This window comes from Chelonia mydas, chromosome 19 (genome assembly GCF_015237465.2).
Source record: "Chelonia mydas isolate rCheMyd1 chromosome 19, rCheMyd1.pri.v2, whole genome shotgun sequence".
NCBI lineage: Eukaryota > Metazoa > Chordata > Testudines > Cheloniidae > Chelonia > Chelonia mydas.
In genome coordinates, this window is record NC_051259.2 from 2,838,717 (window position 1) to 2,855,658 (window position 16,942).

The 16,942-nt window shown below is 65.5% G+C and overlaps 1 protein-coding gene across 3 annotated transcripts; it reads right to left on the reverse strand.

Moving 5' to 3' along the window:
• Window positions 1-1,385: 1,385 nt before the first annotated feature.
• Window positions 1,386-16,811, reverse strand: LOC102932811 (probable beta-D-xylosidase 7). 3 transcript variants are annotated; one of them, XM_037881631.2, is made up of 15 exons: window positions 13,803-16,811; window positions 12,085-12,260; window positions 11,437-11,597; window positions 11,038-11,197; window positions 10,171-10,341; window positions 8,849-8,940; window positions 8,102-8,259; window positions 7,517-7,620; window positions 6,950-7,174; window positions 6,029-6,114; window positions 5,581-5,717; window positions 5,003-5,092; window positions 4,360-4,568; window positions 3,747-3,953; window positions 1,386-3,377 (listed from the first exon to the last, which is right to left on the reverse strand). In XM_037881631.2, the coding sequence occupies exons 1-15, from the start codon at window positions 14,095-14,097 to the stop codon at window positions 3,090-3,092; spliced, it is 2,559 nt and encodes an 852-aa protein (XP_037737559.2). In that variant the 5' UTR covers window positions 14,098-16,811; the 3' UTR covers window positions 1,386-3,089. The 3 variants fall into 3 exon arrangements, with proteins under 3 accessions (XP_037737559.2, XP_043388245.1, XP_037737560.1); XM_043532310.1 differs by lacking the exon at window positions 13,803-16,811 and adding an exon at window positions 13,528-13,728 and having other exon boundaries at window positions 1,387-3,377; XM_037881632.2 differs by lacking the exon at window positions 13,803-16,811 and adding an exon at window positions 12,893-13,370 and having other exon boundaries at window positions 1,388-3,377.
• Between the last annotated feature and the right edge of the window lie 131 nt (window positions 16,812-16,942).

Below are 16,942 nucleotides of genomic sequence, written 5' to 3' on the forward strand. Positions count from 1 at the left end.
CCAGGAGCAGCATCTGCCTCCACCACGTGGCCCCCAGTGCCGCTGATCCCTGGGTGGCACTGTACAGCCCTGTGGGGACCCGGCCCCAGGAGTCTGGGGACAGCTGGGCAAGGAGCCCCGTCCTCACCCCAGCCCTGAGCCATAAGAAAAGCTACAGGGTCTAAGAAATCAGCCACATGCCTGCACGCACTGGGGTCTGTAGCCCTCACCCTTGGGAATGTCCCTGTGGCAGGGGGCAGAGGCCAGTGTTGTGTGAGATGGGGCAGGCCTGACCTGTCCCCACATGCAGCCTGGCACAGAGGGGATGGGGGCATCCATGGAGCTGGCCACTGCCTGGTCCCAGCTGCTCCTGCCAGGAAGGGCGCTGCACCGCCTGGGATGCAGAGCACAGAGCTGCGACCCTCTTGATGCCCCCCTGGCACTGTCCCGCCAGCCCTGCCAGCAGCATTGGCTCTGGGCACAGAGCCCACCCCGGGCAGGCCCAACCCTTTGGCAAGGGCTGCCCCGGGTCCCCTTCGTTGCCCTGCTGCGTGGAAGGCGGAGCTGGGTCCATGCTCGCTTGAGCCCCACGGCTCCCCAAGCAGAGATAGGGAGGGCCCTGCTCCATCCTTCCCCTGCAGACAGGACTGAGGCCGGCGCGAGCCGGGTTCTGACTCCCTGTGGCTCAGCCCAGACCCTGCTCACAGCAGCTGCCGCTCAGACGCTGCCTCAGTAAGGTGCAGAGCTGCAGAGGGAGCAGCCGCGGAGACGGCGGGGCTGGGGAATGCCCACACCGGGTGCCAGCGCTACGAATTGTCCCCCCCACGCCAGGGGCCAAACTGCTCCCCCATGGCATGCCCCAAATGGTCTCCCCTGACCCAGTGCCCAGCCCCAGAACTGCCTAGGCCCAGCATGCCACCCCCTCCCGCCCCCGCCGCTATCACAGAGAAATCAAAGGAGGGCGGGGCTAGGGAGGGCCGTGTGTGTGCGGCGTGTGCCTGGGTGCACACGTGTGTATCCCAGGGATGGGCGTGCCAGTCTTGGTGACCACACAGCCAGCCCCATCCATCCCTGCCGTGCCCTGAGCCCCTGGGGGCAGCCCTACCCTGGTGTGGCACTCCCAGCCCCCGTGCCCCCTGGCTCTGGGGAGGTGCACGTGGCCCGTGACTGAGTTCCGGCCTGGCCCCTTTCCCCTTCCTGCTGGGGCTTGCTGACCTCAGGCAGCTGCGGGACTCCCCGTCCCTTCCTGCCCATTGTGTGTGTGGGGGGGGCAAGCTGCCAGGTGGAAGGGGGGGAGCCAGCAGGGTTTGTCACCCCCCTCCCCCCACACATCCACCCCCCCCGCCCTCTGCCCCCACATCCTCCATCCTCCTCCTGCACTGTCCACCTCCCTCCAGCACAGTCCCCCTGTCCATCCCTCTCCCACGTGTCCCCTGGCGCCGGACTGAGCCTGGTAACTCATTTCACACAGGGCGCTGCGGCCTGCTCTTGGTTCCCCCTGCCCTGGGCTGGCCTGCAGGGCTCACCCAGGCAGGAACAGCTCCTTGCCCGGTCCCTGAGCCAGCCAGCCCCTGTGCTGGTGGGACCAGGTAGCCTGTCAGCGCCCCTCTATGCAGCCAGACAGGCGGGGGCTGCCCAGGGGAACCACTCCTGCCCCACCCACCCCTAGCACAGCATGGCATGGGCACAACGGCACAGACGGCTCTGTTTAACCCCGTTGGACCAGGGGCAAGTGCTGTCTGGAAACCAAGCTGCCCCTGGCAGACGCACGGGTCCCAGAGTGGGACGGGGCTCAGCAGGAAAAGCCCTGACTGCTGGGAGGGGCCCGGGGGAGGCAGCAGGCGCTGGCTTGGCCCCTGCAGCCTGCTGGAGGGGAGGGGATGGGATGTGGGCTGGGATCATCCCCTCCTGTGCCAGGCTGGGCAGGAGGGAGCTGGGCTCCAGGTCCCTCCCCTGGCTGACCCATAGCCGGTGGGCCAGGAGGTGGCAGGGTTGCGCGCTCGGCCAAGCTCCTGCCCCAGGGCAGTGCCCACAGCAGGGTCACTCGCTGGGCACATCGGTGAGTCATTCTCTGTGCCCGGGCTGCCCTGTCCGTGGGGGAGTCTGGGGGTCACTGGTGCTGCAACAGAGCTCGGCGATCCGGGCAGGGCCCACGGGGATGGGCGCTGCAGACAGACCAACCCAGACGGAGCAATGCCCCTGGCAGGTGCCAGCCCAGGGCTGGCTTCTCGCCCTGCTCAGCCCCGAGTTCAAAGCCCCTCCCTGCACTTGGCCAGAGCCTGGCTGGGCTGTAAGGAAGGGGGGCGCCACCTAGTGGAGACAGGGCTGCACGACAGCTGGGAGGAGGGTGCCCGGTGGCAGGGCGGTTCGGCGTGCCCCACCCCAGTGCCAGGAGCTTTGTGCTGCTCCCGTGGCCTGGGCACAGTGGGGAAGACGCGGCCCCCTTGGGGGTGCTATCTGGGGGAGGGGGCCTGTCTGAGAAGCAAGGAGGGCTGCTCCTGGGCACCCCTCTGGTCTGGGGGGAGGCTCCTACAAAGCAGGGGTTCAACCAGCACCCAGGTGCCCCCCTCCTTGGGCTCAGTTCTCGCTGCAATGTGGCCACATGGCCCATCCAATCCTGCCACGACCCCCTCCAACCCTTGCCATGGCTCCAGTGCCCCCTGCTGGCCTGCAGTGCATGGCTGCGGGTGGGGAACAGCGCTGCCAGGCCCTGGCACGGGCAGGAGGAGAAAGATGGGGGAGCCTAGTCCCTCAGCACCCCCATTTCCAGCTGCAGCTTCCATAGGGGTCAACGCTGGGCAAAGTTTATTGTGCATCAAGTGAATGAGCTCCCATTGTCCCCAGTACAGCCAGCCAAGTGCTGGCCCAGCCCCCCCAGTACGGCCAGCCAGCTGCCGGAGCGGCCCCCCTAGTACAGCCAGCCAGGTGCCAGGCCGGCCCTCCCAACCCTGATACAGACAGCCATGTGCCCCCACTTCCTGGTACAGCCAGCCGGGTGCTAGGCCAGATCCCAATCCCAACGCATACGGCCACATGCCAGCCCCCTGCAGATCCCAGTACATGGAGCATCCGGAGCCCTGGTGCAGCAGCTGCCATTCCAGTCCCTGTCCCTAGCAGTGGCTCAGGGGTTGGGAGGTGCCAGTCACCGTGAACTCCGCCCGCAGGACCTCGGAGCTGGCACGTGTCTCCTGGCCCGGCTGCTGTCCGCCCACAAAGAGCGTGAAGGCGCCCGGCTCCAGCAGCCACTGCTCGGCCCAGACGGCACGCTGCGCGTAGGTCACCAGGAACAGCAGCTTCGCCGCCCGCCCTGCGGCAACGGGCACCCGGCGGAATCCGACCAGCTGCCAGCGGGGCACCGGCACGGAGGGCTGCGCCCAACGCAGGTACAGCTGCACCACCTGCAGGGAGGGGAGAGGCGGGCTAGGAACAGCAACGGGGAGCCAAGCACCCAGGGCAAGGCCAGCAGGGAGACGAGTCCTGCCAGGTGCTGCTTTTCCATGGGCAGCGTCCCCGCTCAGAGACAACCTGAGACACTGGCTGAGGCAGAACCACGGCTCTGCCTCACCCCAAAGCCACAGGAGTCAGCAGGACGCCACCCCCTGATGCCCCCGGCCCCCCAGGGGAGGAGCCACCAGCACTAAGTGCTGGCCTGGCACGGGGCCCAAATGACAATCCCATTCCCCCAAGCCACGCCCTGCCTCACAGGCCCCTCCCTCTACACCCCCTTTGCCCACCCCCCACTGATCCGGGGCAGGGAGAGCTCTCACCTCTTCGCCATCCCTCTGCCCAGTGTTCTCCACCACCACGGAGACGCTGAGGTTGGCGCAGAGGGGCAGCACCGTGGGGCTCAAGACCAGGTCCCGGTAGAGGAAGGTGGTGTAGGACAGTCCATAGCCGAAGGGGTAGAGCGGGGCCGCTGGCCCATAGTACCGGTATGTGCGCCCCTCCATGGTGTAATTCTCCATGGCTGGCACCTGCAGAGAATTACAAGGGATGGAAGACAGCAGCCACAGGCCACGGTGCCATGAACGCCTGGGAGGGGGCAGGATGGGGCCACGGTGCCATGCTGGCCCTGGGAATAGGTAGGGGTCCAGGGCCCCACCGGCTATGGGCACATGGAGGGATGGGCACAGGCTGCAGGGCCATGCCAGCCCTGGGAGGGGGAGACAGGGCTCACAGCCCTGTCCTGTGGGGCTGGGGCTGTGCAGGCAGCTGGGTTCTGGGCCCAGAGCAGCCGGTCCCAAGGGAGGTGCCGTGGGGCTGGGAGAAAGGTCATGTGTTTCCTGGATTGAGCGTCACCACACCAGGTCAGCTGGCATCCTCCCCTGGGCACCCAGCAGATTTCCGAGCCCCCCAGCACCGGGTGCCCTTGGTCCTTACCTGGTCCATGCCAGCTGGCCAGGTGGCCGGGAGCCTGCCCGCCGGGCTGGCCCCCTCCTCCCCCAGCAGCACCTTGCGGATGGCGACGCCTGCGGCCTGCGCTGGGAAGAAGCACGCCAGGATGGCGCCCACTCCGTGGTGGGCCTGGGCCCAGCCCACGTCCAGCGGCCCCGCGTTGAACAGCAGCAGGATGACGGGGCGCCCGGCAGCTGGAAGGGACAGGCCAGGTCGGTCCAGAGCCCCGCCCCTTGGCACGGCAGCTTGGGGGACTGCAACACACCGGGGCCCAACACTAGCTCAGGGAGGCCCGTGGGGCAGAGGCGGGCCCGTGGGACAGAGCATGCTGGGGTCTCATCCCTAGACCAGGCCGACTGAGGTCTGCAATGCTCCGAATACCCCAACTATCTGTCTTCCGTTGGAGCCCATCACTGTGGTTTCTGGGTTGGGCACGCGGGGCACTGAGCTCAGTCCCGCCAGGGCGACCCACGTGCAGGGCAATGGGGAGATGGGCTCCCCCTGAGGGAGGGCTGGGCCTCAGGGGGTGCTGTGCCCACACAGCCTGCCCCCTGTCAGCTCCTCACGGGTGCCCAGATTCCTACCCCGGGCAGGCCCCAGGGTGCGAGTGCGCCCTAAACCACCTCACCCCAGGCCACGGCGTCCTGCAGCAGCTCCTGCTGGTGCCCGGGCAGGGACAGGTCCCGTCGGTCGTTCGCCTCTGTCTCCAGGTCAGTCCCTGAGCAGGAAGAGCCAGTGCCAGTCAGTTGTGACGCCCCTGCCCTGGGCTGCCAGGGGCTGGGTCGCGCCCTCCGTGCAGAGCACGTGCCTCATCTCCACCCCCCCACCCGGCGGGGACATGACGTGGGGGGAGCCGAGGGCGCCAGGAGGCCGGCAGGGCTCCAGGCGGAGGAATTGTGGGGGTTGCCATGTTGAGGAGAAGCCCTTTGGCAGCCCGCCGGGGGTCCTGGGTCTTACCCGCCCTGGGCACTCGCGGGCTGTCTTGGTGGGAGGCCCGTCACACAACCAGCAGGCCTGAGCCCCGAGTCCACAGGCCCAGCACTGCCCCCGCGCCAGGCTCTGGGGAGGGGTGGGGGGCAGGAAGGCAAATGCCAGCGCGGCTGAGACTAGAGGGAGTCTGAGCCCACCCCCTCACACCCAGACTGGGGCCACCACGTACCACCTGGGGACCCGGCTGCCCCCCACCTGCCCTCTTGCCCCCCGTACCTGTGCCCAAGCACACCACGACGATGTCGGCTGCCCGGACCGCTCCCTCCACCTCGCCCGGCGAGTAGCGCTGGCACTTGGGCTCGCTGCAGCCTGCGGCGAAGGTGATGTTGGCCGGCAGGGTCTCCAGGCCCCTCCTGCACCGGGATGGGACCAGCCTGCCATCAGCTAAGTCATGGATACAGGGGCCGTGGCACTCGGGCACCCCCCTCCAGACGGAGAATCCGCCTCCCCGGCGGGGCCAAGTGGGACCAATGGGCAATTGTGCACCAGGTGTCGGGCGGGGATGGGGGAGTACCACCGATGCCCCTTTGCCCTGGGAGCTGCCCGGCTCGGACCAGGAACCGAGTGGTGCCATGAGCCCAGCCCGCAGAGCAGAGAAATGCCACAACACCCTCCCCACCCAGCTGACGGCTGGAGCAAGGGGGGGGGGCTGCTCTTGCCCTACCTGGGGGTGTAGATGTACTGGGGGTCCGGGATGGGCGCGTAGTCCCCAAACAGCACCCTGGGGTTGTCGGCAAAGGGACCAACCACCTGCAGTGGAGGGGAAACAGCCGAGGGTGGGACAGGAGCCGCCCGCTCCACCCGGCCAGCCCCAGGGCCCAGGCGCTGCACAGAAGCCGGGGGGGCCACGGGAGGAGGCATTCGGAAGCAATGGAATGAGCCGGGTGGGTCAAGCGCTGGCCTAATGCAGCCCCTGGCAGCTTTGAGCCTCACTATGGGGGAAGGCCTGCTGTGCTGCCCCCCCGGCCCCCCCCCCACGCAGCGCCTGCCGTCCCTGGGCCCCATCCAACAGCAGCCCCCAAGCTCACCTGGGCAGTGCCCCCCCTCACTGTGCAGCATCCGTCCAGGCCCCACTGAGCAGCACCCGCCGCCCCCGCCCCCTCATGCAGTGCCCACCGTCCCCCATCGAGCAGCGCCTGCCCCAGGCCCCCCTGTGCAGTGCCCCACCCCCCACCGTGCAGTGTCCACCCGGGCCCCCCCATGCCTCGCTCCCTCTTGCTCTCATCAGCCAGGCCACAGTGCCCACCGGGACCTGCCGTCCGCACAGACCACCCTTTGGTACTGAAGGGTGGGGGGCTGTAGCTTGCTTGGGGAGGGGGGGTGGCTGTGGGGTCCCTTGCAGGCTGTCAACATGGCAGGGTGCCCCTGGTGTCACGCAGTCCCCAGCTGAGGTATCCGGTGTGGGGTAGGGAGCCCCAGCGCGGCTGCGGTTCTCTGGGGCAGGTCTGGGGCAGGGCAAGCAGTGACTGAGGATGCCAGGGGCTGCGTGCTCTGCTGGGCGGTCAGCATCTCCGGGGCACGCGAGCCAGGAAGTCCCAGCCGCGGCGACCCCAGTAGATTCCCCTGCCCCGAGCGGGACACTCACCGCAATGCGCTTGCCGGCCAGGGCCTGGGTGCTGAGGGGCAGCGTCCCCCTCTCGTTCTTCAGCAGCACAAAGCTCTTGATGGCAGCCTCCACGGCGAGGGTCCTGTGGGCGGGGCTCTGCACGGCGCTCAGGTCGAGGGCGTTGTAGGGGTTCATGGCAGGGGGGTCGAACTCCCCCAGCCGCAGCCGTGTGTAGAAGAGTGGCCGGACCCGGGCCCTCACCGTCTGCAAAGGGCAGCGAGAGCCCATTACACCAGCTAGGGGGCAGCCAGAGCTCAGATCTGGGGGGGGCCACTGCAGCCCCACATCCCAGTCCCACCCGCTCAGGGGGTGGCTCAAGCTCAGATTTGGGGGAGACAGGCTCTCACCCCACATCCACTCTCCCACCAGTGCCAGGTACACCCGGCGCCCTCCCAGCCCCAAGCAGGATGAGCCAGCCCAAGTAAGCCCAGGCCCGGGGCCCCTAGTGCTGAGCTTGCCTGCCCCATGCCCTGCTCCGGTATTGTCACCCCACAAGGGCGGGGGGTGTCCCATCCACCCGTCCGCGCTGCCCCCAGAGGTTCTCACCTCCAGCGTGATGTTGCCCTTGGCCACAGCCTCGCTGATGCTCATGAAGACATTCTCCGTCAGGCTGAAGGACAGCTCCAGGTTGCAGCCAGCGTTCACTGAGGCTGCAGCATGGCGGAGAGATGGGAAACAGCGCGTTACTGCTGGGCTCAGCCTCTGCCCCCTCCCCCCGAGGGCCCCCAACCCAACCGAGTAGCCTCTGCGCCTGCCAGTCTGGGGGCAATGAGCTCAGCTCTTGAACTGCGGCTCCAGCACCCTTGTTAACTAGGCCTCACGGAAGGGGAGCAGCAGGGTTTATACAGAGGGGAAACTGAGGCACGTGCGTGTGTGTGACTTGCCCAGGGTCTCATAGCAGGTCAGTGGCAGAGCTGGGAATAGAACCCAGGAGTCCTGACCATCAAAGCAGTGCCCAACCTTCTCCCCACACCCCCGACACCCCATCACCGACTGTGCCCCGCCCTCCGATGCCAGCTCTGCTCTAGTAGCATCAGCAGGAGCTGGGCCCTGCCCTGCTCCCAGCCCAGGCGGCTCTCGGCCAAGCGGGGCCAGGCTCCTGGGCCGTGGGCTCTGTGCACCCAGGCTCACCGATGGCCGTCTCCAGGAAGCTGTGTGTGTAGCGATGGGCCAGCATGATCAACTCCACGGCCCCCTCGTCGCTCACCACGTAGCCCTGGAAGCCCCACTCTGTCCGCAGGATGTCTGTCAGAAGCTTCTTGTTGGCGCAGGCGGGCACGCCGTTGATCCTGCCGGGTTGGGTCTGGCGGTTATTGCAATGCTGAATGCAGCCACCTCTGGGGCGGGGCACGGCAGCTGTTTAACAGTGCCTGGCAGTTTGGGACAGGAAGTGAAGGAGAACACTGCACTCGGTTGGAATTATAGGGGGATTTACTTCAGCAGAATGTAACTGCCCACCTGGGAACCCCAGGCCACAGGGCTCCCGCCGGAAGCGCCATGAGATCACTAGCAACGACCGATGGAGAGGACCGAGGTTTGACTTCTCTTCTAGAGGACAGCGCCCCTGAGCAGCGTGCAGGGGCATTGGCTCAACAGAGACGCGGGTGGAATAGCGCCCCTTCCTGAGCCACCTGGGGACTCCACCCGAGTCCCAAACAGAGCCAACCCCGTTCAGCTCGAAAGCTGTACAGCTCCCGTGGGGTTCGGCCTGCTGACCTGCACCCCCAGGGCAGAGCGGGGTGTGTGTGAGAAGAGCCCTCGTCTGCCCCGCGATAAGCTGATGATGAGCACAGGCAAGGAGCGGCCTGCAGCACAGAGACCCCTGCCCCGTGCCCCATCTCAGTGCCTGTTCGGCCGCGGGCCCGCCTCGCCCGGTACCTGTTGTAGCTACACATGATGCTGTAGGAGCCAGCGTGCACGCAGGCCTGGAACTGGGGCAGGAAGGTCATTCTCCAGTCCCGCTCTTGCACCTGCAGGACGCAGAGCGCTCGGGTCAGTGCCGTGAGCCTGGCGCAGACCCCACCCCCACCCCGTGGCCCCCACCATCAGCCCCGGCGGAGCTCACCGGGACCCAGGATTCTCCGGCAGAGAGCACAGAGAGACCACAGAATTGTACAGGGATGCCCTAGGCCAGTTATATGCACCCAAGGGTGGCACGTGAGGTCTCTCCCACTGGTCGTAAATGTGCGTATGGGTCATATTTCAGGCGTCCCGTATCTACACTGAAAAGTATGTTCTGAAGATAAGGCAGACAACCGGGAGGTGACACTCCTCAGCCAGGTTCCTTGCAGACAGGGGGTGACAGAGGCTCACCTATCGGTCTGGTCAGATGCGCATTGTGCATCATGGGTCTTACAATGGATGCCTATGTGCCCACCAAGCCAGGCACCAGGCGTAAGATTGTGAAATCTCCATGAGGAAAAACAATCAGCCAGGCGTGGGAGCTGCTTATGACTAAGATCAAAGGATTAGTCTGGTATATCAGGTACTGCAAGGAAACACACAGTAACTTTCACCGAGCAGGCAAGCTGACAGCCTGACTGGTCTCCTGAACGAAGATCAGAGCCAAGCCTGGAAGGACAGCGGGTGAGCACTGCTCTACCAGGCAGAAAGGTAGCTGGTTCCACAAGCTGGGGTTCTTCACGCCTTCAGAGCTTCCCGGGCCAGAAGGGAGCACTGCGATCGAGTCTGGCCCCTGTACTGCGCGTCAGAGACCTGCCACACAATAGTTCCCGGAGCAGATCTTCAGACAAACCTCCCATGTGGATGTGAAACTGACAAGGGACGGAGACTGCCCCACACCCCAGGCGTGCTCTAGCGTGTGTGTGACGAGTTTATTTGACATGGGACCACTTGTTTCCATCACTCAACTTGCTCACTCCAATCTCTGGGCTTTGTTAAATAAACGTTCTCTTGTTTTCACTGCCAAGGGCTCTCAGCGCTGGGTGCTAAGCGGGGGGGTGAGCAGAGGTGGAACTGGCCTGCTCCTTTGGGGGCTGCAAACCTGTGAATATTGTGCGTGTCCAGGGGCTGGAGTGGGCCTATTGCTGGCCTGTAATGAGACGGCGGGGCCTGTGGGGCAGCGTTTGTGGGCGGTGGAGCTGACCCCCCAGCAGACATGGACCAGACTCTCGTGCAAAGGGCAGGTGGCAGCGAAGTCCCTCACGGCTCCGAGTATCGCCAGGGAGCGTCACACCCACCTTGGCATCAAAGCTGAGTCTGGAGACGGGCACGTTCTCGGGCCCCCCGTGCACGCTGAAGTGCTTGCAGCCGGCGCTGGCCTTGACGTAACGGGGGTGGTCGCCCTGCAACCCCTGCACGAATGCCACAGCCAGCTCTGCGCTCAGGAACGGGTCTTCGCCGTACGTCTCCTGAGGACAGACAGACACACGGGTTGCTGCTGCCCCCGCCGCTGTCGGGGCGCTGGCTGTGGGGATAGGACCCCTGCTCTCCCGAGCCCCATCACTCATTGCTCTGCGACAGCTGCCAATTCCCCACCTGCCCTTCCAAAGAGTCCTGGAGCTGCCGCAGCCTGGGGACTTTGGGAAATGAGACTGGGGGGAGGAGCGGGGCTCAGTCCAGTCCCTCGTGGGCCCACGTCTCGGACACATTAGTGCAAGGGGAGCTAAGGGCAGCCTCAAAAGAGAGGCCAAGGGGCCCTAAGCCACAGGGGGAGAAAGGGAGCGTGCAGGGTCTGCCAGAGGGGCCCCAGCACATCCGGATTCAGGCAGGGAGAAAGTGCAAGGTGTGTTGGGAGGGGATTCCAGGGCACACACCGCTTTGTCAGTGCCCCTCAGTCCCACCTGCAGCCCCCGGCTAGCCCAGCCCTGGGCTCCCCCTCCCTACGGCTCTGCCAGTGCCCCTCAGTCCCACCAGCCGCCCCCCCGCTAGCCCAGCCCTTGGCTCCCCCTCCCTAGGGCTCTGCCAGTGCCCCTCAGTCCCACCAGCCGCCCCTGGGCTCCCCGTCCCGACAGCTCTGCCGGTGCCCCTCAGTCCCACCCACAGCCCCCCCGCTAGCCCAGCCCTGGGCTCCCCCTGCCCCACCCCACTCCCGGTCCGGCTGTTACCTGGTTCCTGCCCCACAGCGGGTGTCTCATGATGTTCAGCACCGGGCTGAAGCAGCTGAGGCCCGTGTGGTCGCCGTAGCTGCCCGTGGACATGAAGAAGTTGTGCTTGGCTCTCACTTCCGTGGCAGTGGCGTTGGCCACGCGGTGGATGAGCTCGGGGCTGTGGGGGAGCGGGGAGCAGCTGAAGCATCGGGGGATGAGCCAGGGCTGTGCCCAGAGATGGCACAGGTCCCCTCAGTGCCACAGCAGCTGCCCCTGCCCTGGGCAGAGCGAGGGCAGACACGTGCCCAGGCACAGAGCCTGCGCTGGACTAGGCCCCAGCACGGCCCGGGGGGACACCCGGACATGACAGCATGAAGGCCCCCGGTTCAGGCCCCCCCCCCCGGCTCCAGACTGTACCTGAAGGAGGCCGCCAAGCCCAGCGCTTGGGGGAAGGCCGTGGCCCAGCCAGGGGCTTCCCCATCCCCCCTCAGGCACTCGGTGTTCCAGTTGTAGGGCTTGATCCCCAGCCGGTCAATGGGGGGTGCTGGCCCGTTGTACTTAGCGCCACCTCTCGCCATCTGTGGGGCAGACACCAGAGGTGAAGGGGGGCACTGAGGGACATACGAGGCCGGGCACTCTGCCAAGGGGCTGCCCTCATTCGCCCGGCCTGGCCCTGCAGAGAGGTGGGGCAGCTGGCGCACTCGGCTCTTCCATGCCAGATCTCACTCTCCGTCCCAGCAGGAGACCTGGACGGGGCTGGCGAGGCCCCATCTGGAGGGATCTGTGGGATGGCAGATTCCAAGGGCACCCAGCTTGACCGCCCCTCCCTCCGATTCAGAAACCCCACCCCACGGGTCTCACTCCCAGCTTCCTCCCCTCGGATCGAGGGTCTTTATAGGGTTCCATGCCAGGCCCAGACTCCCACAGTGAGATGCCAAGGCCCCAAGGATGCTGCCCCCGCCTCACCCCCGCCCCATGGGGAGGACAGAGGCTGTCGCTGCCCCACAGAGGGGGATGCAGCTGTCAGTGAGGTTGCTGTGCTGGCTGCAGAGACCCTCTCCGTACCTGCAGCACCAGCTCCCCCAGGGTGAGCCGCCCGATGAGGTCGTCCAGCCGCTGCTCCCAGGGCAGGGTGGGGTCCCGGAATGGGTAGTCCCGGGCCAGGCCCAGCCCTGCCCAGAGCAGCAGGGCCGCGGCACCGGGCCAGCACATGGCGCTCCGCATCCAGCACAGGGCACCGGCTGAGGAGAGAACACACCCATCGATAGCACCGGACAGCACCAGCCCAGGGGCCCTGGCACAGCTGGGGAGAGGGCTGGACTCGCAGCTGGTCCCGGCGAGGCTGAGCGCCTCCGGACCAAGTTCCCCACTCGGAGGGATCCCCATAAATCCTGCAGCCACAGGCCACTGTCTGGGGCTTCCCACAGGCTGAGCTCTCCATGTCGTTTACCAGCCCCCCAGGCAGAGCATTACTGGTCACGATCCGCGCGGCATGTGCCCGCCTGGGGAGCGTCCCAGGTCGGTGCTGCGAGAACAACCCCAGATCCATGGCACCAGATATGCCACAGCTCCCTGCCATGCCGCAACCGGAGCCCCCAGGCCCCGCCAATTAACCACACTTGGCAGGAACGGGGACCCCCCCCCCACCCCAGCCAGGGACCGGGGAACCCCTGCTAGAAGCAGCCCCTGGGACCTGGAAAGGGGGCGACTGGGGAAGGCCTGGCAGCCCCGATCCTGCCCCCCAGGGCGCGTCTGGCCCCCCGCAGCAGCCCGTCCCTGCCCGGGGGGCCGGCGAACCGCCCCTCGCCCCCCGCCCCGGGCCCCGCCAGCGGCCCCCGCGTGCGCCCGGCTCGCCGCCCGCGGGGTCAGTCACCGGCCGCGCGGGGCTCGCTGCGGGCTGCGATGGCGGCTGCGGAGCGAGGATCCCCGGCGCGCCCGGAAGCCCGGGGGAGGGAGGCGGTGCCGGGGAGGAGCGTGAGGCGCGGCTCGCTCCCGGCTGGGGCGGAGGGGAGCCGGGGCAGCCCCGCACCGGGGGGACGAGCCTGGCGGTGGCCCCGCAATGCTGGTGCCTTCCCTGCGCCAGGCTGAGCCCCCAGCCCTGCCCTTCCCAGGGCACCACATGCCGCCTTTCAGCCGGGCCGGGACTCGGACTGGCTCTGGAGCCAGGAAGGGGCTTCTGTGACCCCCGAGCAGAGCCCACCCCTGCCCCCAGCTCTTCGGGATCAGGCCCCAGGGCTGTGCCCTGGGTGAGCAGGCCGGTCTGAGAGGAGACCCCAGGGCCTGGCCGCTGTTCCCTCTGAGCTGTGCGTGCGTGCGTGTGCGCACACAGATCCTAAACCCCGCGCACACAAACGTTTGCACAGAAGCACAAAAATTTGCACAGAAGAATTTTTTTGTGCACGCGGCCTGTCAAAAATCAGAGGGAACCTTGGGCCTGACCCCTGCTTTGGAGTCAGAGCTGAGCCAGGCTGGGGCCAGCTGCTGCCGCAGGAACCCCCTGGCACAGACCTTGCTGAGCGGGCCTGCGTCCGTGCTTACTGAGCCCGGCGCCCTTCACAAGCAGGCTGGGCTGGGTGCAGTGCCCGCAATCTGTGCTGCCGGTGGGGCCTACGCTGCGGAGCGCCAGGAGCCCAGGCCAGCTGCTTCCCTTGGGTCCCCGCTACGCCGGATCCTGCTCTCCGGGGGCAGGCAGGCGAGAGCAGGACATGCGCCAGCAGCCGGGGGGAGGCTGAGATCGGGGGCTGGAGGGAAGAGTTGTAAGGAATCCTGGCAGCACTTCTCACTTGGATTGGAAACCCCAGCTGGACGGGGGACCCCTGGCCTGGTTCTGGTCTCACGCCTGTTTGACGCTGGAGTGAGTGCACGGAGTCCAGCTGGGTCATCCTGCCTGGCGCCGGGGGAATGAGCACCAGGCATCATGCCTTGGGCATCTCGATAGCGTGTATCCGGCCGGATTGGCACGGCTTCCCTGCACCGCGAGGCCAGCAGAGGGCAGGGCTCACTTACATATCGGCTCCAGCAGCCCCTGGCAGCAGCTGGGTTGGGCACAGCTGGTGTGACGGGTGGAGGGGGGAGCATGCCTGGGTACTTCGCCTCCAGGTGGCACCATGGGGAGTGGGGTTCCCTTGCTCACTCGCCCCCTTGGCCTATCACGTCCCCCTGCGCTGGGCTTGGGGGCTGTTTGTTATCAGAGCCCATGGAAGCTGAGGTGCGTCCAGTGAACTCCCCAGCACCCTATAGGCCATATCCAACAATTTGCCCTCTTCCCCTATCCAACATCAGCTGGTTGCGGGGCACTGATTGGTGGCCAGATGTTACTACTATGGCAGTGCTCACAGCTGCTGGGGAGCTGGGCTGGGGAGGCGGGGAACTGTCTGATGTGTAGACAGGATGGTAACAGCAGACGCTGCCTCTGGAGCAGCATCCTCTCTGGCTCGGCCTGTGCCGTGAATCCCCTGGAGCTGGTGTTGGACAGCACCACCAGCCGTAAGAACCCTTTGTTTCAGTTTCCCATTCCCTCAGCCTCTCTCGCGCACCGCAACCCCTTGCCGCCCAGCCACTGGGGGAGAAGAAGCCCGTTACAATTTAATTAATAATAGTAGCGATGAAATTGCTGCACAGGGTGGGATTCTAGGCAAAGGCCGCTGTCCTGACATGGCACACAATGAGGTCAGAAATGCCCAGCATAAGCCACAGCTATAAGTGTCGATGTGGGGCTCTTTTATGAATTTGCCAGTGGGCCAATTAGATTTTTAAGCTGAAATCTAACAAACTAGATTGGCTACAACATTTTTCAAATTGGCTAATGTTGCAATGGAATTTAAATAGGAGAACCTCTTTTGCTGAGTCCAGAGAGCGTTAGCAGGCTAATTTTAATGCTAGGTTCTTTTCGGACCAGCTTTTACCTGGGACAGTAAAGGGGCTGCTTTTCCCACAGGCCAGCAACTGCCCTGTGCGCATGGCCTGGCTCCTTCCCTAGGCACTGAGCCGAGAGGCCTCGCTATAGCCAGATTGGCCATCAGCGCCTGCCCTAGCTCAGCTCTCACCTCTCCCTGCTGAGTATGACAAGGGCCCTGGAGGCTCAGAGGTGCCCTTGAAGAAGCCAGCACCAGCCACATGGATAATTAAAAAGCTGCCCTGACAGCAGCTGCCAAGGCAGGGAAACTAACCCCCTGGAGTGGATAAGAGGCCTTTGAAATGCACCCACAAAATCTTCCCACACAACCTTTGCATGCGTGGAAATTCACATTTGCATCTACACTCAGATTCTCATATGCAACTCTACAGTAACAAACCCATGTGCGCAGCCCAGTGCTCAGGAACACAGTGCTGATTGGGATGGGGAGCAAGGGCCAGGAGGCAGGGGTTGGCTGCTGGCACATGACAATTTTGGGGTTAGCATTTCAGTGCCAGCCAGAGTGGTGCCCCACGCCAACTCTTGAGCATGCCCCTCCTCCCTGGGAAGGTGGGGTCATGGCTGCGCTGGCCGTTTGGGGGGTTTAGGCCCAGGGAGGGGGTAGCAGCACCATAACTTTGCCTTTCCAAAGCACTCCCAGGCCCCGGTGCAGCCCTGACTCCTTCACAGCCTGGGGTTCCCTCTTGTGTGCCTGTGGGGGAAGTGGTCTCCTGGCATCACCACTGTAGAGCGGCTTTGGAGAGGGTGGATCGTGGCTGGGGGTCATGAACAAACCACAGTGCTAGGATCCAAACCACCTGCCTTCCAGGGGCGCCTGGCTAAGCCCCTCTGCTCACTGGGCCCCAGACCCCTGTGCGCTGCGCGTGGCGTACCCGCCCTCCTATCCATGCACACATTTTGTTACAACCCTGAGCCCAGGGCCTCGTTCACTGAGGTGCAGGGGCCTCGACACGACCCAGCCCTGGGCTTTGCCTGAGCCTGGCCCAGTTTCAGGTGCCTGCCTTCGGGGTGGGGCACAGGGCTGGAAATGAGCAGCAGCCGAACGAGGGACCCTCTTCACGCTGCAGCACCTCATGGCTTTGTGACGTCTCCGTGGGGCTGTAACTGCCCCAGATGCTGGGCCCTGCCAGCAAAGCCTGGCCACGTGCTCAGAGGAGACTCTGTGACAGAGGGGCAGAAAGAGCTTAGAACACGCCCCTGGGGGGGTCAGGACTCCTGGGTTCTCTTCCCAGCTCCTCTGCTTCCTCCCTGTGTGACCTCGGCACATCCCTTGTCCCCTGGGTGCCCGCCGTTCCCTGGCTGTGAGGTGGGGATACCAGCACTCACCTACGGCTGGGAATCTCTGTCCCCTCCTGTTCATACAGGCCCATTGTGAGATGCTGTAGCCGCACCAGGCAAGGGCACAGAGCTCCTTGGCCAACCCCCGCCAGCCTGCGCCTCACCTCCCAGCCCCAGTGTGCACAGCAGGCCCCGCTCTGGGGTTTCTGAGCCCAGGGGCCGTGGGGATTCAGGGGCTGCATGTGCTCAGAACAAACCCACTCCTCTGGGCTGAGACCCCGCCCCTCCCTTGAGCCTGGGGCGGCTGGGCATTCCCCTCCCTCGCTGCCCACATGCCAAGCAGCGCGGACCAGAGGGCAGCACACTGGGGCCAGCTCAGCCCAGATGCACCCAGACTGGGGGAGTAAGTGCTGAAGGATGGACCCAAAGGAAGGCTCAGAGGGCTGCAGCCAGTCTGGTCCGCACAGCACTTTACAGTCGGAGCAGACGGGCCTGCAGCCAGACCCAGTGGCTCCAGGGACAAGCCTTCTACCAGCCCTGCCTCTGCTGGGCTGACCCTCAGCCCTGGATCAGCACTTCCCTGCCTCTGGGGAAGTTCCGCGTCTGCAGTAGATGTGGGGGTTAAGCTGTAGAGCGAGTACATGAGAGAAAACCCATCACCCCATTTTATCTGCAGACCCCGCTCCCCACTGGGGATCAGTCCCCCAGCTCACACCCAGGGACTCATTC